Here is a 27,842-nt window from a genome sequence, read left to right as displayed (position 1 = left end):
TCTAATCCACTATCATAATGGAATCAAGCACTGCAGAAAATGAATGAATGGGTGGGAAAATAATTTGTTTATTATTTCATTTTGCAAAATTACACAACTTAGCATTTTTATGAAATAATTATCATCACATCAATGATCAAGACATTTGAAAATGAGACCTGATTATAATTTTCATATTAAAATGACACATTGCCACTTTGTTTTCCGTGAAGGAGTATATATTCAGTAAACAGGTAGTGCAATTCTATATAATGTCACAAGCAGCATGCTACATGTACAGTTTTGCCCAACTAGAAACATATAGTTGTCCCATTATTTTGTCAACGTTGTGCTATTAGTGAGGTCAACGAATGTATTAGTACACTGACTTTAAGATGAGTATCAAAGATATCAAATAAATGCTAGAATGGCTCGCTATGAAGCTCTGTGAGCAATGCTACATGATGTGGTTTGCCTTGATGTTGAGGGTGACATGGGGAGAACGTATATTTTAGGAGGACACAACATCAGGAATGCACCTTTCGATACAATCCATCCATCCATCCAATGCAATAGAACTGTCGAGATAGTGTTTGCATTTTGTTAGAAACAGTCTCGAGAACACATTTGCGCATTTGGACAGAAGCGTTCCGGTTGGTCTTTGTAGGGTCAGCAGAAATTTTGTCAAACGATAAGAATAGGAAATTGCATTCATGGTTAAAATTAAAAAATAAGCACACAAGTTTGCAAAATTACATAAGAAGATTTTGAGGTGCTTCTTTGGAAGGGGGGAACAAAAAGTATAAGACAGAAGAAAAGCCTACAACTTCCAAATAAACAAAAGCTGTCATCAAATTATGTGTAATATGTTGTGACAGGCTCTTGGAAGAGGCGATGAAGCCATCAAAACTGCTTTGGAACATGGAGGATAGGTAAAAAGATTACCTCTAGATGGTACTCTGAAACAAGCTCAAAGCTCCCAGTAATTGTAAAAACTATTTTTAGTGAGACTGAATTGTGTTTTTAATCAGTTTTAGAATATTTCTGTATGCCATGGTCCGCTGACCCAAGGGACAGCAGCTTAAGCGAGGAAGCCCAGACTTCCCTCTCCCGAGCCACTTCGTCCAGCTCCTTCTGGGGAATCTTGAGATGTTCCCAAACCAGCTGGAAGGCAGTCTCTCTAGCATATCCTGGGGTCATCCTCGGAGTCCCCTCCAAGTGTGTCGTGCCCGGAACACCTCATCATGTTAAAATGTACTTACATGAGACCGGTTTGTACTGGGTTGGGGAACGTTGCTGTGGTATAGAAGAAAAGAAAAGGGGGGGGGATACATTTTTATATTAAATACAAATACATTGATCATGGATAGATTCATCATCCAGATAATACTATCAGACAGGCTACGAATACATTTTGAGGCTCGTTTGATGAGTGCTTGGGAAATGAATCGTATGGATGGGTTATGGATGCATAAGTAACGCATGCGCATTGGTGACACAACGTTACCAAGACGGTACTGGTGAGGCGTTATACCGCCTTGGTAACGTTGTGTCACCAATGCGCATGCGCAGCCAAGGGGGCGGAACCAGGACGTGGGCCGACCTCTACAGTAGTGTGTGCGTGTGTTTGTGTGTGCGTCTCTCCTCACAAACTCACAACGTGATGAGACGTGCTAGTTAACGGGTTTTTATGTGCTTTTTTTGTATTAAAACTTTTTTGTATGCCAATTTGTCCAATACGTTCGTAGTGTATCGATGCTGTATTCTATCTCATTCCGCCCTGGGGGACGCACAATTGATTGGCCGAGGAAAAACGACTTGGTTTCTGCCGAAGAGTGTCTGCTTCCCCTCCCCTCGATGAAGCGCTGCGATGCCCTCTGATTTTGTCTCCCTCCTCAGCTCGGATCTCGATCTCAATTCCCCCAAATCACTCTACTCTAAAGGTAAGGGTTGGCAGAATAAACATCACGCGAACTAGTGTGGGCCCTGCTTTTAATCAGGGGTAATGCCCCCCCTGCCGTTTGCTCGCCCCCGTTAATCTGCTAGCTAGCTGCGGTTAGCTTTTCTCGCCATCAGCCACTTAGCCGAGCTAGCCGATTTAGTTAGCCGCCAATTGGCTCGCTCGTTCGTTATATGGCTACCTGCGTGCTTGGGCTTCCCCTGGTCACATGCGCGGAGGAGACAGATGTACTGTGTGGGTTTTGTTTCGTTCTAACATCATTTGGTTCCGATAACAACGCTCCAGGTCGCTTATCCACCTGAAACAGAGTCATCGTGGGCTAAGATAAAGATGATATTTTTCGGTAGTACACAGATGTTGGCGCCCATACTGATCACTAGCATGGAGCTAACCTCGCATTCTGTGAGGGGTGTACTACAAACCCCCGTTTATCGCGGGTAATGCATTCAAAACCCACCCACCAGCGATAGCATAAATCCGTGATATAGCGAGATCATATAAAACGTTTTCCTCATTTTCCCCTCACGCACGACCACATTTAAACACATCAGAACACTTTAATTTAATTATAACACACAGATTTTATTTTGCCTTAGAGCCTGTTCTCACGCCCTTACAGTTTCAAAATGACAAAACGTGCTTGCTTCAAGCTGTTTGTCACTCCTAGTTGAAACTTATGAATAAAATATTAAACATTTTACACTTAAACTACTCAATTAAGAAGTGTCAAAATTATCGCTGCACAATATATTTAAAGAAAAAAAATCTTTATATTGCGATATTGGCCCCATGCAATATGCAAATCCCAAAGGTGTTCAATGGAATTGAATGTTTTTTTCTGAATTTGACCTGTCAGATGCCAATTTAAATCTACATCGCCATCCAATAGTTTAAACTCCGCCAAATTGGAGAGTTTTCTAGCATGAACTGTCATTTCAGGTCACACTACAGCATCTCAATTGGATTTAAATTTGGATTTATAACTTCATAACCTTAATTTTGTTCCTTCTGAGCCATTCTGAGGTGGACGTGCTAGTATGTGATGGAGCTTTGTCCTACTACGTGATCCAAGAGTGCTTGATTGAACCGATGGGCAGACATTCTCCTTCAGGATGCAAAAAGCCGAATTCATCTTTCCGTTAATCACAGCACGTGTTCCTGGTCCCAAGGAAGCAAAGCAGCCCCAGACCATCACACTGCTACCACCATGCTTTATTGGTGGTATCGTGGTTTTGGTTTTTAAACAAACATAGCCTTAGTGTTGCACTTCTGGACGCGCATGCATTTCCTACCGGTGAAATGGGAAAAGAAATAGTGACTGTATTAGCAGTGTTGTTGCCTTGCCAGTCAGTCAGATCTCTACTGGAATCTTCTATTGCACTAACTCCTCTAGTGACATGACGCCTTAGAAGGAGCAGAAAAAAGAGCAATACCCAGATAACCAAATCATTTTGTTGTGTTCTACCCAAAAAAATGGAGTGGGTGAGTTTGAGAATCGTCGAGTGTTCACTGTTATTTGAGCTCGTGTGTAGGGTGAGATGGCAAAGCTGTTTTGTTGTCTTGACAAGCCTCTCTGTTGTCTTGGTTGTTTTTTTTTTTGCAAAGCTGGACTCAAATCTGAAGTGTCCAAGTCACATGCTCTGATTTCACAACGGTGCTGCCACTCCACAGGGCTGGCTGCTGGCTGGCATCTCCTTGACACCCACAGGAGGTGTTGCCATGGGGGCCACCAAAATGTCACCATTAATTCTAGCCCAAGCACCTTAAATGCTGTGGACAAGAGTCCTGGAAGCACCAGTGTTTAATTTCAGAGCAAGGGGGTGTTTTATCAACTTTGATTAAAGCTATTCAGAATACGCTCCTGTGGTCAGCTCGGGACTTCGTGCTGGATTTCAGAAGCTCTTGAAAGGTTGAACATGAGCTGTTCTGGCCTGAGACTCTGCTCGTCATCCGATTTGAATTTTGCCAAAGTGGAAACTGAAATTGCAGCTGTGGGTCTGCCAGCGTTTTAATGTGTCTTAATTGTCATATAGTGTGTATTTAAAAAGTTAACTGTTGTAGATGTTGGCGGGGGTTTAGAGAAAAGCTTGCTGAAGGTTCAATTATTGTGACACTTAACATTCTGTGTCGTAAAACTTAAGTTGATTTATAACTAGATTAATGTATGACTACACAAGGCGGCACAACTTGGTGCTTTTTATTTGATTGTTTCGTATTTATGGCCCTAACCTTTTTTTTGCTTTTCATCCAATAATTTTCATACATTCTGACTTAATGACTGAGCATGAATGTTACAAATTTTACAAATTCAACTTAACATGACAGTATTCATTTGGCAGTATCATCGAATGAAGTGTCAGAAAAGTTCCAGAAATAGTGTCACAAAAGATAGATTTCAAAGCAAAAACACAACCTTATCGTCACCCTATGAAAGACAATCAACTCGCACATCTCCAAAGAGACCATTCAACGTTTGCTTTGTTTCGTGTGTGACAAGAAGCGAGGGTTGGTGTAAGACAACTTATGACTGCAAACAATGCCCCCCAGCATTTGACGGTTTTTGGCCAAGAAGATAAACGGCATGCTGGAGTAACAGCCCTACTCCGTGTCGTTTTTCCAAACTGAAGGGGACAAAACAAGTCGTATGCCACTTCTCAGATTGAAGGATCGTTATAAGCAGTTCAGATGATGGATGGAGGGACGGACGACACTTTACAAAATTCTACACAGCTTTGAGAGTAGAAGTTTGGCTTACTTTAACAATTTCTGGTAACCACGTTGGTGATGCGAACCCTTCCTCTCATTTTTATTATTTTATTTTTATTTATAGAATGATTTGCTTCAGCAAACGCAGGAGCTCTCTGATTGGTTATTATGTTGTGTCGTTATTACGTCACAATCCCTGATGGGCATTCCTATGCCCATGATAATTAACCATCGTAATTACTTGTTGCAACTCATTGAAAGTTCAAAACCACGCTAATATTTGAGCCAAAGAATACTGAAGCGGCACTGTCGGGCAGACAAAAGGCCTCTTTTACACATGTATTGCGCAACATCCAGTAAAGTACTGCCTACCGTCACGCTGCCTATCTTGTTTGCACAGAACTTGTAAACGAAGGCAGAGTGCCACACCACCCGCCGTGTGAATTTTATATAGGTGTCCAGCATTCTGTAACGGGAGCTATGTCAACACTTGTGTCTGCTCTGCCCGTCCTATTTACACAGTAACTGATATGGCATCATTTGGATTTCCGAGTTAAGAATTGGATGTACACAAGTATTGTGGCGTATTAAATGTACACTGATTATAGTTAATGCATTCCACCAGAATTCCTGCTTTAAACAAGCTTAACATTTTTGGAGGGATATTGGCTTATGCATTTCAGATGCCAATGTAAGCGGCAGTACAAGGAATCCTCAAAAAAGTCCAATCTTTCATAAGAACATAATTCCTCATAACAACAGGTAATCTTCTTGTGGAACTTTTTTGGAAGGTTTGCACACTAAACATAATCTAAACTAACCCAGACGCTGAAACGAAAACCATTCTCCAGGCATTTTATGAGAGCTAGCTGACAAACCGTAGTATGTGGACTTGTTTATTGGTGAACATCATGCAACTGCCAAATGTCCCGTTTGTTTTACGTGTTCTTTCAAAAAAAATCTTCATTTTGAAATCTGCATGTAACTGTTGGAGGTCACTGGTCTCTGGAATAGTGTACCAATGCTTCTCATCCCCGATTTGTTTGAAATTAAAACTATACAATATTTTCTACTGTTGTGGATGATTGAACAGTGCTCCCAAGTTGCAATGCTTTGTAGATTAGCTAGCTGGCTGTGCATTAATATAGTAGACTATGACGCAAAGCAAGACTTGTGAACTGTGCGTGTTCTGAAAACAAAATGCCCGGGTAATGGCCTCTCTGGGACAGTGAAAACAACTCTGAGAGCTCTCTTCAGATAAACCAATGAATCCAAATGATTAAAGTCAGGCGACTAGCCCATTACCTGTGTGCTTAGGTGCTCGGGTGGAACACGCAGTTGTGTTGCAGCTTTGAAGAATTGTAGTGTTTTGATGGAAGAGCAGCCATATGCTACAGAAAACTGTAAGATTATTTTGTAAATAATAAAGACACATTAACTTTCACGCTTAGCTGACATTCTCGATTATCTTTAACATATTGAAACGGAAGTACTCTTTGCCGCATGGGAAAGCAATACCTGTAGGTCACACTTTTGTGCCGAGCTTAATTTTACTTAAAATTTCAACACACACCCCTAAGTGCATTGCACAGTCCACAGTTCTATTTTTAGCGGCAAATGTGAACAAAACACTCATGCAAAAGAGCGCTGTTAATAAGCGGAAAGACCGTGGGGGCTTTAACACAACAGAAATAAAACAGCTCATGGGCTTAAGCCTGATTTTCCGTTGTCCGCTGTTTGTCCCTCAACATGCCAATGTCCATAAATGTGTGGCACCTGTTTGAGACTATTACTTATTCCTTATAAAACCTCTTGCATGTCCAGTTTGTTCTTTGAAATCTTTGTACACTAATCAGCATCCATTTATCTCTATTCATCTGCCATGATTTTCCCTGTTTACTCAAAGCATATCAGTCACACACTCAGAGATGAAGTAGTTACAAGCGCAAGATAAAAGCTAGCACACGTGCATTTTAGTTGTCAATATCAAGGGTTGGTTTTACTGTAATCACACCTTGGAGAAATGCAGGCAGAATGAATGAAGTGCGCCGCCTGGCAGGTCACAACATTCAGACATTAAAAACAATAGTTAAAAAGACATGTGCTACATTCAGTCTGATTGTACTGTAACCCATTTCCTTTTTATGTAACCTTTAGTCATGCAGTTTACAAGAGTTTAACAACTAACTTCTTTATGGAATGAGAAAACAAATATTATTAAAACAGGGATTCCGTTTTTTTCCTACATGGCTGTCTGCGATTCTAATTAGTCACCCAAAACATACACAAAGGAATTTAATACCCCCCTGCGAGTCATGTTTTGAAAGCATGCTAGCTCACATTACCATGAACACATCCATTTCTGCCGACAGCAACTCTCACCCAGTAGAATGTTCACTTTAAGTCACCACTTTTACTTTTTTCTAAAGCAAGGTCACTATGATATGCAAGAAACGAATGCCGGATGTACCGGGTTGCAAGCTAACTGAGGCCGCACGTCATTCTTCTGACCTGTCACTATATTCTTATAAAGATAAAAGGTGAGTAGTCAAAACTTGACAAATTCGGGAGGTTCTTTGTCTACTGTTTGTCTCAAGTGTTCAAGAGGATAATCATAGTTGCTGTGTTTTGGTTCGGGATGTGATTTGCACCACACATTTCTTATGTGCGCCAAAAACGCTGTCCTTGTGAATAGCCTAATTCATTTGCCCCCCTCTTAACCACAAAGCCAGCTGCAAAGAATAAAAATGGACCAGTGACCTTGCTGCTTGACAAAACCCTTTAGGCATGCGCAATATCAGCTGCTCGTGCCTCTAACGTGAGGTAATTTAATTTGTCTTAAATGCAAGCTAATGTTAGTCCGTCCTTCTTGCGTTGGTGTTTTCAGACCCACTTTGAGTTAACCTTGTACAGATCTACTCGGGCAACTATAAAAACAAATGCACAAACCTCACCAAAACATTCCTGCAACTTTATCAGCAGACGGGAAATGTGACATTTAAACAATCACAAAGCAGCTGGGGGATCTGCCTGGCTTTTTACAATGACGTGGTATACATTGGATAATTTTTTATTTAAAAAAAAAAAATCCACTGACAATAATAGACTATTTTGTATTTCAAGTTATTTAAGGCAAAATGCACGACAAAAAGACCCCGTAAAGTAAATTTGTAGATTTTTCGGAAAATACATTTTTGAAGGATATTGCTGAAGAAATGTGACAAGACTGGGAACTTGAGTGTCAAAAGTAATTGATTAATCAACAACTATTTGGTTCTCAAATTAATTAACTACTTTAAAAATCGTGTAATTGTTTAAAACCATTGTTTAACTTTTAAGTCGTCCAAATCCTCTGACGTCAGCCTTAAAAAGTAATTTTTGTAGGGGTTCCCCTTTTCTACAGTGTAAAATTAGAAGAACAGTGTAATTGCTCTACAGACATGTTAAAATCTGCTGATTTAGTCTCAACTAGAAGAAAAGGCTTGCTACGGGAAGTTGCCAAAGTCCACTATGTCAAACTTCTCTGGGCCACATAAATAAAAAGAAGTTTTTGCATTTCTTGGCTAATGCTCCTAAGCATTCTCAAGTGCCATGCCCTCCATTCGAACCGGCGCAATGACATGACTTAATCCAGTGTTGACGCATCATATCACATGTCGCCCACACCGGTTTCCTCACTACACTCATAATGTAGGTCGACTGTAACAGCCCAAATTTGGCAAAAAGGGAATAACCCCTGTCCTAATTAAGTCATGCAGAGGAAATGCATTTGCATAAACTGCATATATGATCTTAAGGCAGCCAAAACATCCATATTTCAGACCTCCAAGCCTGTACACAAGGCTCTGAAATAAAAGAAGTCATCAAAACCGAGTTCATGAAGAATTTAGTTGGACAGCATCTTTTGTAGGTGATTCTAGGTTACTGTGAAACTCAGTTCCTACTGCAACCATAAAATTCCTTTTTTTTTTTTTAACCTCTTTAATTTAAGAGTACCATTGTTTGTTGGATTTTTCAAATGTTGGCACTTGAAGTATTATAAAGCCAATGCCATTTTGTTGAGAAATTGCAATTTCCTGCTGGTAATAACTTCAATCCCTCTGGACACAAGCTTCCAGCGCTTACACGACTCTTCTTAAAACAGATTGTCTTGAGATAAACAATAGGCAATAGACAGTGCCTTGTTTTTTTTTTTTTTTTTAAAGGAGGGGGGGGGGGGGGGGCTCCAGTATAAGCGGCGATAACTTTGCGGTGTTCGTCAGTCAGTGGTGTTGCTGATGTCACTGAAGATCATGTGTCTTGGCACTTTCAACATGATCCCGATGCTCAGTGATTGACCAGTATCAAATGACTACTACACATACCTGGCGCTGCTGTTGCACAGCCGAAATAGCCACGCCGGGGTTTTGATACGTCGCATCCTCCTAGCAACCAGACTACCTAATCACCTATTTAGGCCATTGAGTGGGGCTTATTCCAAGGGCGCCACACTGCTTGGTAATGGGTTTCTAGGAATCACATTGCTATCAAATATCCGGGAATGTCTCTCTGGGTTTCAAGTCACTAAGCCACTTCACTGGTGGATAATTGTATTAATCTTGGGATGCCATTTGTTATTTCAGTTTTACCAGGAGAATCTGTAGACTTGGGAAATGTTTTGCTTTTGATGCTCGGGTCTCCTTTTATGCTATTCCAGATATTCCTGAGCAAGAACATGCTTGATTCATAGCACTTTATGTACAAGAGCAACTCCAAGTTCAGTATCTTGCTCAAAGAGAAAGTTGACACGACTGAGAAAATGCTATTCAAACCCCACTTGCCTTCTGTAGAAAGACGACAAATTAAATGTTCTCAATTTTAAGCGCCTTTAGGTTTAACGGCCAACTTTCCCAATGAACTTCCCCTGAGTTTTTTAGGGCTCTATCATTTAGCAATTATCACTACAACACTTAAGCTCACGGCTCGTACCATCTCCATTACAGCGAGTGAGTCACTGCTGCATATTTTTTCCTTTTTAAAACATGATGTATCCGCCTCATCTTTGATTTCAGAGTCTGTATATGACCTCCTCCCCAAAGAGCTCCAGCTCCAGCAGTCATCCACCCAGACCGACTCAACCGCCATGAGCCAGAAGAGCGGGGGAGAGGCGGGGCCTCCTCCATCGGCAGCCTTGGCTTCAGGTGAGCCACTGAATTGGCCGCCGAACGCCGTGATCTGGGATCAGACTCCATTTGTTCTCCAATAATCTTGAGAGAGCAAGAACAAATAAATGGTGACTAGGAGCAACTTCACCCTGTCACCAGTTCCAGAGACAAACTAATTTGTGACCATATGATGCATTTCAAGGTCCTCTTTGTAGCTGTTCCACCGATTACTGGCCTGATTTCATACTTATTGCAGTCATACCAGCAGAGGCATGCCTCACTTTTAGTCTTTGTGTTGAGGACGCCATGTTCATCTTCCATTCTGCTACTGCAATGTGTGCATGCTGCTCTTCACTGTCCTACTGGCTAAAAGGGGACTATAACTGAGACATTTAACAAAAATTTTATTTGCGGCTTGTCAAGTAAGCACTTTATATGGTGTAGGTAGAGCACTATAAAAGTGCATTTTATTTACTATTATTTTTTAAGAAAGATTATTCTTTTTTTGGAAATGTTTTTCAACAGTACAATTAGTGACCCATTCAAACTTGGTTAAAAGGGATATGAACATTGATCGTGAATTTGGGCCATGACTGCAGCCTTTACTTGCAGAGGTCGACAAGCTACAAAGTCTAAAATTAGTGACAGTATTACTGTACACCCGAGTGTAATGAGGAGATGGTAAAATGGTGTCAAAATTTGAATACCACCCAACCCTACTAATTAGCTTTCCATCCGTCCGTCCATCCATCCATCCATCCATTCATTTTCTGTACAGTTTATTGGGTTGCGGTTTTGCTGGTGCCTAGCCCAGCTGACTTATTTGTAAGAGGTAAGGTACACCCCAAACTGGTCGTCAGCTAATTGCAAGGCACATCTGGACAATCTACACATAGTCTATCCATAATTATGGGGGCAGATCATTTCTTTGTTTTTGTTGAAGTTTGGACATGGGGGGCTCAAAAGATGTTGATGAGAGAAAATTTCTGATTCATGATATTTACATCTTTTTAGGTGAGCTAAATTATTGGAACATGGTGGGTGTTTCTAGTTGCTCAAGTCTTGTCTCTATTATGTTTGTGTTAATTATAGTTTGCTTGCAGCTCCTAGATTACGGTAGTTCATACTTGTCTGCTTCAACTAAACTAGGTCATGAAATAAAACAACTCTTAAATCAAGCTATTGCCGTGTATTAAAGAAAACACCAAAGTACCGGTAGTTTAATTAAATGGAGACATCAAGGGGGTCTCATTTTGCTTCTGGCTGTTCTGTCTTTGTCCTCTATGTCCTGCCCTCTCAGCCATTACATTTTCCAGCTAAGAATTTGTCCTGGTTTCTGGTTAAACATTTCTTTGGTTGATCCAAAGATGGGCCTCAGGTCATTGCCATATTTATAGGCCCACAAAATGATGTCCATCCATTCAAGCTGTTTTGCACTGACAGAATGCCTAACAGACTTTTGTTTGTCACCTCACTCACGTTTTGCTGCACGTTTCCCTCTGATGCTTGTGCTTGATGTTTTTTGTCTTTTGGCTTTTTTGGGGAATTTGAAAATAAACATTTGGGTCATAAACTCTTACCGTGCAGTAAAACATCAATGCAGCATCATCTGGCGCCGCGGATCAAGAGACTCGCCGTGGCCTCAAATAACCGTTCATTCTGGCATCACCTACACTATAGAGGCTGTTATGTGTGATTAGGTAGTTTGTGCCAATGTGCTATTCTTTCACTTACTGAGACACATTTACACAGAAGGTGTCAGTGTAGTGAGTGGTAGTGTTCAATCTTTTCGATAAAGGCAAAGGTACTTCAAAAACAAGACTGTGTGGTTCTCAATTCTACAGTAAATACTCTAAGTGTGAAGTTTCAAGTTATTAAAGTTACAACTCTGCACTTGAGAGAAGCTGCCATTTTTCCCCACATATAAAAGATCCATGCATTCGAATGAAATTGTGAAGTTGCCTAATCATTGGACTCAACAAATTTATGTGGTCTGACCTTGGATCGTGGTTCAGGAGAGCCACCACCTGTTCTAAATGGGAACGATTTTAGTCTGGAATTGCATCTTAAGAGCAAACTGGTCAACAGTGTTATTATTGAGACAGCTGCACTGTTAATGAATCTTTTTTTCTATCCTGACCCTAAACAGTGCTGATCGGAAGCATGAGATGCTGTAAAGTCCCTCTGAGGATCAGGAACCTAATGAATGCTTCAAAACATCACAAAGCAGTGCTCCCTCCACAATTTGAAGATATCCAATTTACTGATTGACAGAATCTTGAATGATCAGCTCTCTTGTTGCTCATTGGCTGTCTCGTTTTTATTGCAGGAAGTTCCCTCTGAGGCAGGGAGTGTCTGCATATAAAATGGTCTGCAGTTCACTGCTCCATAGGTCAGAGGCTTGTTTATTCTGTCTCTATGGCTACGCTCAGTCCCAACAAAATCTTCCAATTGGCATGCGCAAAATACTTTTGACTACTGAATGCACATTGCACAAAGTGTAAGTGATAACCCTGGCAACTCTGGCAAATTTAATTTGACTCCACATTAGCAGCTTGCAAATTGGGCTATAGATGAAACTTTTGACCAGATTTTGTTAAGTTTCTTTCTGGCAATGTGTATGTACGAATTTGTAGTTTGCTTTTGTTTTTGTAAATGAAGCATGTCAGTTTTGTCACATTGATTTCTGGGAGAAGGGGCTTTGTAGGAATCAAAACATTGTGGGCCCTATCGTACCCTTCTCAACTTTAACTTCAGAATTTGTGATCAATGCTTGACAGCTCTCGCATGCACAGTGAGGGCATAGGACCCATAACATTCTAGAAATTACTGTTGGGAAGAGGGGAAACCAATTCAAACCCTGCACAAATTCAGTTGCTTGAGTGGGACTGCTTGAGTGGGACTGCTAGCCCGCTCCGTGCCGATCATCTTTACTGACTTATTTGTCTTATGCTGCTGCAGATGCCACATCTTCCACCTCCAACCCTTCTGCCTCCTCCTCCTTGGCCATGGGAGCCCCAAGCTCCGTTGGGCCGTCCTCTTCCGACCATCTCAAGGCCCCCCAACATCTTCACCCGACCGGAGGGGATGGAGCTGTAGCGTCAGAAGTGCAAGTCATGGAGGCAGGAGCTATGTCTGCTCCCAACAGGAACAACAGTGGAGCTGGCGCTGCAGCTGGAGATCCTGGGTCAGGTCTAGGAATTCAGCAGCCTCAAAACACTCCATCAAAGCGGAGACCAGTATTGAGCATATCCCCGCCACCTGAGGACCTGTTCGATGACAGTCAGATGTCCTGCTTAGAAGAGACCCCTGTAGCCGGGGCACCGGGGCCAGAGTCTGAGCAAAGCAGTAGCATATGGGCCGATGACTCGGTTTCCAACTTCAGTTTGGTTAGCTCCTTCTCCTACAACGACAACACGGAGGTGCCGCGCAAGTCAAGAAAACGAACCCCTCGCCAGCGGCCGGGCCCCAAGCCTGCTCCCCCAGAGGACAGCATGGATGTGTTTGACGCTGACAGTGCCAAGGCGCCTCACTTTGTCCTGTCCCAGCTTGGCCCGGACAAAACTAGTCCCATGACCAGGTGGGTATCCCAGTCCCTTGAGTTGAATACCCAACAGCCACTTTGGCTTAAAGTGGCACCTTGACTTTTGAGTTTAATTGGTTCTGTGACCAAGTTTGTGACTCCATTTACTAATTTTAGCTACAGTTTGTGACTCAAATTACTAATTTCAGCTACTATGCATAAAGATTTTAGCACACAAAAGGACAACCAAACTAAAGAAATACCTGTGTTAGGGGTCTTGTCCATCAAAGTACCTCTGTAATTATGACAGAAGTAATTGAATTGAATTGTTTGTTTCATTGCAGCTCTCTTGAGTCAGGGATTGCGGTCAAGGGTGGATCGCTATCTACTCAGTTTCCTCAGAGAAGCAATGGGAAGGAGCTAAAGATGTTGGTGCAGCCTGAGACCCAACACAGGGCTCGATATTTGACCGAGGGCAGCCGAGGTTCTGTCAAAGACCGCACACAACAAGGATTCCCTACCATCAAGGTTGGACTAAAGAGATTGTGCGGTGCTTATTGGAATTGGTCTAACATCCTAGTTTCTTGTGTCGCTTAATGACAATACCCAATTGAAAAATTAAGTCATATGCACCCTGACTGTAATAAATCCAAGCAAGTGGCTTAACTCAACATGTACCGTATTTTTCGGACAATAAGGCGCATCTTCAATGAATGGCCCATTTCAAAACTTTGTCCTTATATAAGTCGCACCGGACTATAAGGTGCACCATTAATCCATCATGTCAGATTTTTTTATCCAAATCAAATCATTGATTATCATTTTATCACTTTTATTTCAACTTCAGATGCAAAAAAATACTTTATAATCACAAAATAATGATCCATAGTCTTTTTGATTCGTGATTCATAGTCTTCAGCAGGCCACTTATGATTGATCTCATGACACGATGCTTCGGGCCTATTTAAATTTAGGAATTTGGTCCATATATAAGGCGCACCGGACTATAAGGCGCACTATCAGCTTTTGAGAAAATTCTAGGTTTTCAGGTGCCCCTTATAGTCCGGAAAATACGGTAGTTGTGCCACGTAGCCTGAAGAAAGACCTTCAGATAAACAGTATATCTGTCTAGTTGTGTAGAAAAGAACTACAGTGAACTCCAATGTATCGCAGTGAATACGTTGCAGACCAGGATTAGGCGATATTCAAATTTTGACACCATTTAACTGTCTCCTTATTACACCATGGTGTACTCTCACTATTTCGCATCTGCTTACCACCGCAAGTCTTGGTATAGTCTGGAGCCGTAGCCAAATCCATGATCAATGTTTGTATGTTTTAACTTTTTAGTCTGCTGAAAATGAAATAACATGCAATTTAAAGGCGCAACTATTAATTGACAACCAATTGATGATCAAATTATTTGGCCATGAAAGGCTCTGCTTAATTGCCGGAGCAAGGAACTCTTGGCCTGACGTGAATTGGCTATTTTACTGTGATTACAGTAGGTTGGCTGTGAATTTATTAATTTAGTGTGATGTGGAGGCTGTTGTGTTACAGTTCAATTGGCTTCCACATTAACTGGCTCCCGATTCCAGCGTTGGCTGTTAGACCAATGTCAGTGTTCCTGTCTGCAGATTTGTGGTCTTACACTGAAGACACTCAACTCTAAACTCTGGTTTGTATACATACTGTAAAATCCCCTGCTCAAAATCTGCAATATTGCAGGGGTTTGAACGACGAACTGGGATATAGCGGGTGTTCACTGTACCTGAAAGCACAGATACTCATATTGTCAACATGATTGATGCTCTGCCAACGCTCACCCTGATAACATGGTAGTTATTATGAATTGGGGTGACCTGCTTTGTTTTTTAATCATATTGTTGTCTTTTCTTCCCAGTTGGAGGGTGTTAGCGAGCCAGTAGTGCTGCAGGTGTTTGTAGCGAATGATGCAGGCAGAGTGAAGCCTCACGGTTTCTACCAGGCATGCAGAGTGACTGGTCGAAACACCACTGCGTGTACGGAAATAGACATTGAGGGCACCACTGTTATCGAGATTCCACTGGAGCCCAGCAATGATATGACACTTGCGTAGGAATTCTTTTTTTGGTCAATTTTGATGGATTTCTGTTGATATCATAAGAATTAATTTTTCTACTGTGTTGTGTTTGTACAGGGTAGATTGCGTAGGAATTTTGAAGCTCCGTAACGCTGATGTGGAGGCACGTATTGGTGTGGCAGGATCCAAAAAGAAGAGCACCCGGGCTCGATTGGCCTTTAGAGTCAGCATTCCCCAGACGGATGGATCCACCCTAACCCTACAAGTCACCTCATCACCCATTCTCTGTAGTAAGTAGGAAAGCAGGTTGAACCAAAACAATCTGTGTTTTGCTACAGGAACACCTGTTGCATTTGAATTGTATCAAATACACACAGTCGGTATGTCAGCTTTGTCATGACACCACTGAACCCCTTTTAGCTTTTGTGGTAAATACAAGGATTATTAGAATCATCTACTGTTTTCCAGCTCAACCAGCGGGAGTACCAGAGATCCTGAAAAAGAGTCTCCACAGCTGCTCTGTAAGAGGAGGAGAGGAAGTTTTCATCATTGGAAAAAACTTCCTCAAGGGAACCAAAGTTATTTTTCAGGAGAATATTGCAGGTATTTATCGTCACTACTGTATTCATAGTTTTCTATGTGAAGTTTTGAAAGAGGCAAATAATACTTATGCATGTTTCTAGATGATAGCTCGTGGCAAGCTGAGGCCAATATTGACATGGACCTTTTCCATCAGGTAAATGAAAATAATTGGCTTGTTGTAGCATGGATCAGAAGTTAATTTGAAAACAGCTACAACTGGATCTCTATTTTCTTGCAGAATCATTTGATTGTCACAGTTCCTCCCTTCCACAACCAATCAATAACTTCGCCAGTTTCTGTGGGGATTTTTGTGATGACCAATGCTGGTAAATCACATGAAGCTCAACCTTTTACATACTCTCCAGACTCAGGTAATCAGACTGGAGCTTCTTATTTCCATGATTTTTAATGAACTACCAACCATCAATTGGTAATGTGCTTCCATGACTATAACACTTTCATAGACTCATGTATATGATGCATCAGTGCTAAATTTGAGGTCTCAATTGGGTTTACAAACTTCCTCACCTTTAGCATTGGGTTTCATCATCATTGGTATTAGGAAGAATATAGTATGTTAGGATATATATATATATATATATATATATATATATATATATATATATATATATATATATATATATATATATATATATATATATATATATATATATATATATATATATGTGTTGCCCCAAATCATAACGCTATCATTCCGCCCCACACTTAGCCCCAGCTGATAATACAGATGCTCAAGCAGTAAAAACTGAGGAACCTTCCTTCAAGACATGTATATTTGACAGTCAAATCCAAACTGTGTCTTCTGAGCAAACTGACTGCTCGAGTCAGCCTGTGAAAAGGCAAGAGGACACACCGATGGAAGTATCTAGCAATCCACAGCCCACAAATGTGTTCAAGGTGAGAGTTTATATACTGTATGAGGCAGAAGCAATCAATCATAATTTTTGCTGATCCATGTTTTTCTATTTATACCATAGCAATCGCCTGGCCCGGTTGTTTCAGTGCAGCAGACACTTGAGCTCAGCTCTAGCCCTCATTCAAGCGGGGAGTCATTTCAGAGCTCTATGCCCCTACAACCTGAGGATGTAGAGCTTCCCCAGGCACCCTCTGTCTTTCCTAGTCTAGAGTCTCTAAACACAATACAAAAACAAGACATTGCCCCAACAGCATCCTTTCCAATGTCAGGAGATCCAACCATCCCCCCGGTGACACCAGATGTCCCCCAGCAGTTCCTTAGAGACCCTCAGGAAAGCATCCCTTCTGAAAATTCTACCAGTGGTGGGGTTGTGGTTGTAGCCATGTCCCAAATAGCAGCACCCTCTCCGCCCCAGCCACAGCAGTCACAAGTTCCATTATTTGCCCAGGAAGGCGTAGCTCAGCTGGAGAGGGCGGTAAGGGAGCTCGAGGCTGGAGGTAACACCACACTCCAGCAGGTTATAGAGGCAGCTGTCGCCCAGCAGCAACAACAACAACAGCAGCAGCAGCAGCAACAACAACAGCAGCAGCAGCTAAATTCAGTGCTTTACAGCCCTACATCTGCTGCAGACACACTTCAACAGCATGTCCAAGAGAACATGAATAGCCTTCGGTTAGGAGCTACAGATAGTTCACTGTCACCACAGCAACAGCTGCAGATACAGCAACAGCAAATGCAACAACATCATCAGCAAATGCAACAACAGCAGCAGCAACAGCAGCAAATGGAACAGTTTCAACAACAGCAAATACTTGGTAACCTTCAACAGCAACAACATCATCTCCAGCAGCAACAGCAGCAAGTCCTTGGAAACATGCAGATTCAACAACAACTTCTACTACAGCCGCAAGACCAACAGCAACTACAGCAGCAACAAATTCTGGAGAACATTCAACAACAACAGTTGCAGCAGAACCAGCAACAAGTTCTAAACAACATCCAACTTCAAGATCAACAACAAAATCAAATGTTAAGCAATTTACAACAGCATCAGTTACAACAGCAACAGAACCAAGCACTGAGCAACCTGCAGCAACAACAGTTGCAGGAACAGCAAGTTTTAGAAAACCTGAAGCAGCAATTTCAGGCCGAGTTGCTCCAGCCTCAGATCCATTCCAATCCCCAAGTGCAGCAGCCGGTCTCCCTCCTTCAGCAACCTGGTGAAATGCTCACCATCCAAACCAGCTTCCCAACACAGCCCCCATCGCATACGTCACCCCCACAGCAGCTATTCCAGTCGCCCAGGCCTATTGCAGAGACCCAGACTTCCCAACAGCAGGTTCAAGCCGCACTCCTCCAGAATACCCTGACAGTCTTGACAGGCGGCAACCTCAACACAGAGCAACAATCCACTGGGTCAGCCCTGTATCTATCGCCGAGCTCTCAGTCTCAGCAGCAGCAGCAATTGGCATACATTTCCACCATGGAGACGTCCACCAGTCAGCCCCAACCCGTTGCCATGTTTCATAACCAGCCTCAAGGTCAGCTTTCGCAAATGCAACAGCAGAGCACCCCCATGGAACATCAGCAATCACCGCAGCAAAATCAACAGCAGTCACCGCAACTTTCCATTGGCCAACAGGGCTCCTTGTTCCAAAGCATACCGAACCATTCGCAAACTAACCCCCTCCCCCAGAATCAGCTCTCCCAGCCACAACAGACAGGTCTCCTCCTCTGCACGGCAGATCTAAATCCTCAAACTATCATTTTCAGCACCCAGACCCAAGGATCAGCTCCAATGGGCAGCATCCCGGTTGGACTTTCCCAACCAGAAACAGCCGAGCCAATGTCCTTCCAGGATCAGAGCTCCTTGGCTAACACCTCGACATCCACTCAGAACCAACAGCAAAGCATTTTTCAGGAACAGCAGCCCATGCAAGTGGGCACAAGTTCTTCTAGTGTCCCTAACAATCAATCTGTGGAGCTATTCCTGCCCCAGGCGTCCCTGTCTGGCCTACAGAGTACGCTGGGTTCGCAGGAGCTAAACAACCAGGCTTCAGCCCCTGGGACGACCATTTTTGTGGTCCAAAGTGCTGTAGGCGTGGTGGACAGCCCGGGCCAACAGCCCCCAGAACAGCTTTTCCAGACAAACGTGGGGGAAAATGTGGCCCAGCGAGGACCAGCCAACTTGTTTGTGTTTGGCATCCAGAATGGTAAGTTGCTTTCAGTTGTCATCTATTTTCTACCTCCCTCAATCCTGTTCAGCCCTGACTGCTAGGCAAATTGTGAATAGGGACATGAACATGGTCCGAAAATACGACAGATGCCTCTCTCCTTCCTCTCTCTCTCTCTCTCTCTCTCTCTCTCATTTAAATGGAAAAATTGTATTTGATGTACTCAGAGCAACTGTTTGTACAGCGTTTCCAAGTAAATTGATTAATAAGCTCCCTCACCGACTGAATTAACTCGCCAGTCAAAGTATATGACTATATTTCTCTTATGTTCTCCTCTCAAGACACTCCCCAGCTGCTCAACTCATCTGGCTCAACCCTTCCAGTTCAGAACCAGTCCCAGAACACAGGCCACATGCAGCCCCTAATGGAACAACCCTTGGCCCAGGTGGCACCGACCATGCACAGCAGCCTGCAGGCACACATGCAGACCAGCCTGCAGAACGCCATGCAGGCCACCACCCAGGTGACCCTGCAACCCGTTTTACAGGCCAGCATAGAGACAAGCCTGCCAACTCCAATGCAGACCAATCTTCAGATACCGAGCAGTTTACAGAATACACTGCAAGGCTCCATATCGGCGGCGGCCGACATGGGTAAAATTGAGGACCTACTGGAAAGTCTGCAGAAGCAGTGACGTTTGTGTACGTGCGGACCACGTGGAGAGAAGGTAGCCATGTTCTCCTAAAGTCGACCTTGACTGGCTGACGCATGGTGTTTTGTGCCAATGCCACAAAATTTGAAAATAAGTATATTTAAGAAAGAAATCCCCCCCTTTACCTTAAAAAACAAAAACAAATGAGCTTATGTAACTCACTTTTATTAACTATTTATCATAAATTATAGCCTTTGTATATCCATTGTCCTTGAATTGATGTTCTGCCTTTTGTTATTACCCCTCTTGCAGGATCAGAGAGGCCTGTAATAACTGCTTTAGTCGTAAAAATTGCAGTGTTTTGCTTTTCAAGAGTGTTTTAATATTGTGGGCCTAGGAGAGGGGGGCAAATCAACCTGTTTTTTTGGATGAAAAAACTGGAAGGAAGAATGTCAAAACGGGGAACGTCTAGAGCAGTGAGCAGGCAAGAGTTGCTTTCACAGTTAGGCAAGGACTAAAACTGATTGTAGACAAACATTGGGCTGAATCTCATTTTCTGGAGTGTGGAACCTCTACAAATATCTACTTTGCTTTGAAGGGTGATTCTTGAAGATTCTTTGCTTAGTTTTTTCACTGAAATCTGCTCTAATGTTATGTATATTTGAAGGGAAGGCACTTTGAAAATAAATCCACAAACTATTACAGTGAATCCCAATTATTCCAAGGGGTGTGTATTTTCCAGACCCATTCCTGTAAATCTGCAATCTACAAAGGACCATAGTGGAACCTCAATTTGACGGACCTGGAACCGACACTCTTGATCTAACATTCAAAATCTGCTGCGGCTTACTGAAACTCAAAATGTCTTCTCGTAACAAGCCGTGTAAAAAGGCTTCGAATGACGATTGCGCTTCTGAGCATGCGGCCGGGCTGGGAGCCTAAGGTCGCCTACTCGACATCCACTGTTTAAATAGAGCGCTTGTCTTTTATACACATTTGTCAAATATTCTATACTATTTGAGGGTAAAATAAGTATACAGCTCGCTAACCATACGTTGGCAGACACATTTGGCTATCTCTGTGGCTATTGTGAAGGCTCACTATACAATCTCCGCATTTTCATGGCAGTATTAGACGCATCAAAGCAATGTTTAAAGGTTTAGTAAAAACATATCAAATATTTTCAATTTAAGATTTAGCTACGTTTTTTTTTAGCATGGGTGCTACCGTCATAAACCTTAAAGCAACTTCTTTCATGCATGATACAGTAACGCGTACAGAGCATACAGCAAAAGAAAGCTAACTCGAAAAATATTCATGTTGTTTTCTCTAAAAATGTCCGCTTGCTTAATGCTAACATAAACCATTAATAACGTTTAGACGGGCTGAAGGAAATTCATGTAGCGGTTACGTTAATTATAACACTTCGGAACTGTTGGCTTTATGATCTGCGATATATCCGGGAACTCAACAAATGAATTGAAACAGAGTGGGGTTCACTGTAATAGTCAACAGTATTATGAAGCACATTTGTCTTCATTGACTCAAGTTGAACACTCCTGAATGAGATTGAACCCGGTTGAATACTGTGACTTCTATCTGTATTTCCAAACAACTATGAAGTTTGATCTTTTCCCCTTAACTATGTGGATAGAAACTTTATACTTTGAGTGTCGTGTGATTTTATAGACATTTTATCTCAAGCACTTTATAACCTCCTCTGTGTAACCAGCTAATCCTTACATCCATCCACGCATCCATCCACACAATGGTGAGAGGGAGGGGGGCAGTCTTTACGATAAAAACATAACTGAGCTTCTTTTCAATAGTTTAGGCCGACTTAGTATTGAAAGATTGGAAGAAAAAAAAAATATATATATATATATATATCCTAGGTTTTACTGTAATGGCATATGAGGGCCATAGTTAAAATCCCAGAATGGCCTTGCAATTATAATACAGAATAACATCTTCAGAGGGTTGAATGTCACTAAAAGAAGTCAGAATATTACGAGAATGAACTCATGAAGCTGCTCGTCAAATAATTTTTTGGGATTGAAATTTCCAACATTATCCGAAACATTGCGACTTTTTTGCCCCCCATTTTTCATTGGCCCGAATAATGCTCGGCAGTTCAGTCCGGACGTGTACATATCGGCCATTCCCTTGCAGTCGTTATTTGAATCCGTATTGTCCAGTCCCGTGTTGGCTGTTGTTATTTTCTTTTCTTTTTCCCCACAGATTTAACATTGAAGTGTTTTTTTTTTCTCTCTTTTTGTTCATACTGTTTTACCCCGTGTTTGTGGAAGTTTTAAAGAGTAGGCAGGCAGCACATGACGTTGGCACCTTCTGACTTTTTTTTTTGGAGTAACTACAATGTTGGACATGTTCATTTTGGTTCTGTGGTCCCATGTTTGGGCAGCGGAATAATCAGTGTGATAACATTTATCGTCTTCTGGTTGTTGCTTTGAAGCAGTGGTCAAACCAAAGCTCCTGACGTTGTATTATTGTTTTTAAAATGCCCTCATCATCGTGTCTGCTCATTGCAACTGTTGAGTATACAGTCCAGAGAAATATGTTTTAAAGGGTACTCTAAAGAACATTTCTGCCAATCTGATCATTGAAAAACAGCGTCGCAACATCACGCTGCTGTACGTACTTAAGCATATCTCTAACAACATCAAAAATGGTGTTTCACTCATTTGTTTACATTTTTCATCTTTACTCTAGTCCTGTCGCTGTCCGTGATCCATTTTAAAGTAAATTATCTTTTTTAGACTTTTGTATCCATATATCAAAGTGTAGAGTATTTTTGTAACTTAAACAAACGAAAGGTGTTGTTTGATTCTCACAATGCAGAATAGTTATCGGTGCTGGTATGTTGCCCGAAAGCTAGCACAGGTGTGCTGTGCTCAAAGTAAGTCCAGATTGAACTGATTTATTTTCTTCTTCTTCTGATCTTGTATACAGGGGATCCTTGGTTTACGACTGAGTGTTGGTCATACGGTGGTGACTTAACCCAAATTTGTATGTAATATGTGGTCTGTCAGAAACTTGTAGTAATAAAGCCATAATTAGAGTTCATATTAGTTTTAAAATGCTTTTGGGACACGATTACAAAATTAATCAAATATTTGAATCCATCTATTGGTTTGATAGTCTTGCAGATCTTGACAACAGTGTTATAAAGTTGACATTTTACTTCTGAAAAATGACCACTTTTTCAACGTTTGGGATGCGCAAAAAGAAAAAGAATAAACCTTTGAAGTACTTCTTTTCATTGTGTTTCTATATTTCGAGGACCTTAGTCATTTTTTGGTTGGCCTTGCAACTTAGTCGCTTTCACAGGTGTTGGAACAGTAGGATCAATCCCTTTGTTTTTGTTGTAAAGTTTTGGGTTTCAAGGAATAAGGTAAAAATTCAGAAGTTCAGCTTTTATTTTAGGTGTTTAACAACTCAATTTTTATTGGCCATGTTTAAGCATGCCAAACAAGGAATTTGACTTGAATTTGTAAATAGAAACTCCTCTATAGTTTGCCATAAAGAATACAAAAGTTCTGAAAAAATTAATGAGTGCGTATCGGGTAGAAAAACAATTTAAATTTGGATTTTGGTCCCAAAATGTGAACAAACTGAGCTTAAAGGTGGGGGCTAGATTCCCCAAAAAGAAAATAGGTCAAATTTATTGTAGGCAAACCACACATTTGTGGGGATCTTCTGTATATACAGTATGATTTTCTCATGAAAATCTTGTCTTGAAATTATTCCTCCAAATATTTGGCTTTATTCTCAAAAGAATATTTTAGTATTAATATAACCCAGTAATTTATCACAGCCCACTTAAATCACGAGTATCAAAAAATATATTAAGTAAAAATATAGGGAAAACACTCATCGGCCGTTAATATAGAACAAACAAAAAGTATGTTCTTGCGCACCGTGACTTTCCTAGCCTGGATATGTGGTGCGGCGTAAACCTCGGATCCCGACAGTAATGACCCAGTGTGGCATACGCTGTCGCTGGTGGCATTTTCTATTTCTCCCATCAATTCTTGGTCAAGCATCTCTCAAGTGGCTTTATTTTTTTTTTTTTGAACTTATCCAGTAAACTGTAGGCCAGGTTAGCGTACACTAGTCAGTGACGTTTTCAAGCATTCCATTCCTCTTGAATTATAGAGGGAACTAAAGAGCACATGTGAGAAAAGTATGCTTAAAGCCATACTAGAAGAAGAAAGTGAGTGAGCTTCAGTTTCATGAATGTAATTGTTTTACCTCATGCTCTGTGCACATCAGACCAATTTGCGGAGAACGTTTTGTGGCTAATGTGTACATTTGTCCGTTTAGTTTTTTTTTTTTTCTCATCATTGTCGGTCCTGAAGAAGAAAAACACTCAACTGAAGCAGGGGGGTGAAAGCACACAAAACCTTTTACACACACTTCTGTCTTTCACTGTTGTGTGAATGAATATCCGTGTATATTTAAATGTGAAATATACTGCAGGGGTATGTTGAATTTCAACGGTGGCGCTTTCAACAGAACTTTGTGTGCCTTGACTGAAAAAAAAAAAAAAAGAAAAGGTTGTCTCTGCTGTTTACTCTCTATACTCCCCACTTTTGTATTTTTACAACCCACACTGGTTGTTTTACTGCTAATGTTTTTTTTTTTTTTTTAACAACCATTGCATGATATTCTATTTTGGGTGCCTCATGAGATTGAATTGAGGTTTAAAAAAAGGGACAGAATAATGGCAATTGTTTCCTTGCAAGGGTGTTTTTGTGCTGCCGCGCTTTCACTGCATTTACTGTCGCTGTGAAATGCAAAAAAAAAAAAAATGGTTACAATAGCGTGAGCCGTATGTTGTCCTGTTGTAGTCAAAAGGAGCTTACCCTCTGTTTGCTTTCTCACTCTCTCTCAATTGTGTGCGTGTTTGTTTTTGTGTGTGCGTGTGTGTGCGTAGTATATATATTTAGCCTTACAGCCCTGCATTAAGGGATAATGGTCAAGCACCCCAGTGTGTTATCATTCATCTGAATTATTATTATGTACTTGGCCTTGGTCTGGACATTTGTATACTCTCTTCAGTTTGTCTCTGTAATCCTGCTGCTACATTAAATTAAATAAAAAAAAAAAGAATAACAAATCCAGAGGTCTTTTTGTTGTTGTCAATTCCACATTTTGGGAAAAATAAACATCTCCCAAATTCATAATTGTTAGCCTGATAGCATAATTGCCTATGTGAGTGTTAACTGGAACTTATACATTAACTACCACAGTAGCGATACAAATATTTGTGCTTCCTAAGAAATGTCTTTTCATGTGTACTGTGTAGATTCCAAAGCATCCAGGTCATGGCACCTCTACATCTGGCAATCTTATCTCTCAATGTTCAAGGTAGGCATATTGTCCTGGTTGAATTCATTATTACTATGTTTTATTCTTTAAAATGACAACCTATTAGAATGAAATACAAATGTTCTGATTAATTTATTTGGGGGAAAATAGCCAAAATATCAAAAAGGTCTAGTTTGTTTGTTTTTTTAACTAGAACTGTCTAAGTTGTATTTATATATTTTTAAACGGTATTACATAAGAAATACACTGCAACAAAGAAGCATTCGGCCTATTTTTTATGAGATAACTATTATAAAATGGGACTCATAATCTGAGAAAAACAAAACAATAGGAAATAAATTATCATAATTACTAAAAGTATTTGGAAAATGTTGCTTGTTCCCGAAGAGCTTAATCAATGTACATTTCTTATCAGAAAATCACATCTTTAAACATTACCACTTTGTCTTTTCCACTCTAAAATACAACAGAATTATACATTGATGCAGTAAAAATTAAGCCCAATTGTTCTGTACACATCCCAATCATTATTTCATATCATCATATCGTCACAGTCTACTTGGTGTCCTCATTTGTTGTACTCTCTGCCTGAGCCTGCACATCAAGTCCTCTAGTTCAAAAGTTGCATGACCCTCTGCTTTTGATGTGAGAGCGATGGTGGCGACAATGAAGGCCACCATGGCAGTCAGACCCCAGATGTGATACCTAACCTCCGTGCGGGGCTCCACAAAGTCAAAGGAAAGCGATGTGGCCTTGGCGGCAGTGACTGATCTGATGAAAAAGTCCAACGGCACCGTAAAAACGGCACTCACCTCTGCCGTGTTGGGACAGGCGAGGAATGATTCTGGGATGAAACCCACCACCGGAGTCACCAGAAGAGAATTCTGGTCAAAAGATATAACGTGTTGAAGACCTGCACTTTTTGTGGTTTTTGTAAATCCAGTATTTTTGCATGAGCATTTAAGAGGCGGGGTCTGGTGGGGCGTCATATGATGCACGATACAGTCAGAGTTCACTGTACCTTTGAGATAAAGGGTTGCAGTGTACAAATGACGTGGACATCACCCGGTGGAAGACCGATCTCCTCGTGAGCCTCTCTCAAGGCCGTGTGCACCACGTCTTTGTCACTGGAGTCTCGCTTGCCGCCTGGGAAACACACCTCGCCTGCACTCACCCTCAGCTGCACACACACAGTGAGACCAAAACATTACAAAGGTAGTAAATTCAGAACAGTATACGTATGAAAACCAAATCTTGAATATAAATACAAAAATCTAATGGAATAGTTATAACTGATGTAAATGAGCTGCACAGTGTGATGTATTCTTACAGGGATGAGAAAAAACTTGTTCTCATACAGTTTCTAGCCCCTTTTCTAAAAATAAAAACAATCCAACATTTTTCCTGTAAAATTTTGTTTTTTTAATATTGGACTGAAATTCATGAAATGCTAATCCTTGTAAAATCAACTTTTTGTTTTGAAATTCCAATTTAAATTGTCAAGTTATGTGTAAATATAACTTTTTTTCACGAATAATTGTTTTTGTTTCTTGACTACATAATTTTCATTTCTAATTGATGGAGTAGTAGTAGTTTAAATAATCGTTTGCTACAGCCCTTAAAAATATATAACACATTTTCTATAATCTCATAAAATGTTTACATTTTCAAATTGAACATTCCAATAAAAAAATGTCCCATTAACGGTAAGCGCTTTTTTTTATTTCTAAGAACACGCCTGCAGGGTCCTCATGTGGTCCGCGGGCGACAAGTTAGAGACCCACTGGTTCAGAGTGAGGTTTTGGCATTTGTGACCTCCGGTTACCTGTTCCGACCGCTGGGTCATGAGAGTATGTAGCTTCCCGCTCCTCACAAACAGAGGAACCAAAACGGAGGCTTGAGGCAGCTCTGCTTCCCCGAGTATGTCTGCTTGCTTTCTGACGTCAAATGGTTTGAACGCCGCCATCGTCTCCTTGACGTCCATTCTCGTCGCAGCAGGTGGAAGGAAAGTCACGACGACGGCTTGGTAGACTAACAACGTTAACGGCCTTGAGTTTGTAGCAATGTCGTAAAATAGAAAAAAAAAACTTCAGTTATGAGTTGATTAATGCAAGGATGTGAATGAAGTTTTACTGTGGGTTACAGTATTATATAGTTGGCCATAAAAAGTTAAAGCGAAAACAAAACGATTTACTCGCTTTTGCAGACAGCATGTCAGCGGTGTTTACTACCAGAAGGCCCCGCAGCGCCACCTTGGACTGGAGGACCTTTGGGACTGTACTGCAATGGCAATTTTGTAATCAAAATTGTTTTCGGTCTATTAATAATATATTCTAGATCATGATTACAGATTTATGACATACTGTTTCGAGGTTATGAAAGGACCGCAATGACACAAATATTTTCTCCAAAGGTATTGAGGGGAAATCTTAACACAAAGATTTTCCCCAAAGGTATTTAGGGGAAATCTTTGTCTGAAACAGAATGTTCTTTTTCTGGCATCTGTGTTAAAGGCAGAAATTCTGCAGTGCGTCTATAGACATCTCACATATATGTAAGATGTTTATTTTGTGAAATCTCTCTGTGGAACAGATGGCAATTTTTCTGATTATTTTTACCTTTTTGTTTTTTTATCTGTGCACGCAATGTGAAAATTGTTGCACTTCAATTTGATTAGAACAGAGCTTCACTTTAAAATCTCTTTGTATTAGTCTTTCATATTTCTACATTTTTTTTTCACTACTTCCTCTTCTGGGAAACAGTCTCATGTG

At 41.1% G+C, this 27,842-nt stretch overlaps 2 protein-coding genes across 8 annotated transcripts in view; one reads left to right on the top strand and one right to left on the bottom strand.

Moving 5' to 3' along the window:
* Positions 1–58: 58 nt before the first annotated feature.
* On the bottom strand, positions 59–27,265 carry nudt7 (nudix (nucleoside diphosphate linked moiety X)-type motif 7). 3 transcript variants are annotated; one of them, XM_085915400.1, is made up of 4 exons: positions 26,897–27,265; positions 26,093–26,251; positions 25,884–25,955; positions 59–1,275 (listed from the first exon to the last, which is right to left on the bottom strand). In XM_085915400.1, the coding sequence occupies exons 1-4, from the start codon at positions 27,053–27,055 to the stop codon at positions 1,222–1,224; spliced, it is 444 nt and encodes a 147-aa protein (XP_085771526.1). In that variant the 5' UTR covers positions 27,056–27,265; the 3' UTR covers positions 59–1,221. The 3 variants fall into 3 exon arrangements, with proteins under 3 accessions (XP_085771526.1, XP_085771525.1, XP_085771524.1); XM_085915399.1 differs by lacking the exon at positions 59–1,275 and adding an exon at positions 1,583–2,237; XM_085915398.1 differs by lacking the exon at positions 59–1,275 and having other exon boundaries at positions 18,561–25,955.
* Positions 1,582–27,842, top strand: part of LOC147055671 (nuclear factor of activated T-cells 5-like) — a 28,347-nt gene continuing 2,086 nt past the window's right edge. Inside the window, exons 1-13 of one of the 5 annotated variants that reach the window (XR_015066542.1) lie at positions 1,582–1,922; positions 9,697–9,825; positions 12,751–13,369; positions 13,657–13,840; positions 15,216–15,406; positions 15,492–15,664; positions 15,843–15,977; positions 16,058–16,110; positions 16,195–16,327; positions 16,687–16,874; positions 16,955–19,106; positions 19,409–19,794; positions 25,049–25,110. Coding sequence is in view for 4 of the 5 variants with exons in the window: in XM_085915393.1 (XP_085771519.1) it covers positions 1,850–1,922; positions 9,697–9,825; positions 12,751–13,369; positions 13,657–13,840; positions 15,216–15,406; positions 15,492–15,664; positions 15,843–15,977; positions 16,058–16,110; positions 16,195–16,327; positions 16,687–16,874; positions 16,955–19,106; positions 19,409–19,761 (4,383 nt within the window). In the remaining variant the exon portion in view is untranslated. Of the gene's footprint in view, positions 1,923–9,696; positions 9,826–12,118; positions 12,182–12,750; positions 13,370–13,656; positions 13,841–15,215; positions 15,407–15,491; positions 15,665–15,842; positions 15,978–16,057; positions 16,111–16,194; positions 16,328–16,686; positions 16,875–16,954; positions 19,107–19,408; positions 24,860–25,048; positions 25,111–27,842 lie in introns of those variants that run through there. The other 4 variants (XM_085915395.1, XM_085915394.1, XM_085915393.1 and 1 more) reach the window with 4 other exon arrangements.

This window comes from Syngnathus leptorhynchus, chromosome 6, assembly GCF_054491065.1.
Source record: "Syngnathus leptorhynchus isolate UIUO chromosome 6, UIUO_Slep, whole genome shotgun sequence".
Lineage (NCBI taxonomy): Eukaryota > Metazoa > Chordata > Actinopteri > Syngnathiformes > Syngnathidae > Syngnathus > Syngnathus leptorhynchus.
This window is presented reverse-complemented; position numbering and strand designations above follow the sequence as displayed.

Coding starts and splice junctions, on each gene's coding strand:
- nudt7 (XM_085915398.1), bottom strand. CDS start 27,055: ATGGACGTCAAGGAGACGATGGCGGCGTTCAAACCATTTGACGTCAGA. Junction 26,252..26,896: donor TGACCCAGCGGTCGGAACAG/GTAACCGGAGGT, acceptor GTGTGTGTGCAG/CTGAGGGTGAGTGCAGGCGA. Junction 25,956..26,092: donor TGCAACCCTTTATCTCAAAG/GTACAGTGAACT, acceptor TCTTTTGACCAG/AATTCTCTTCTGGTGACTCC.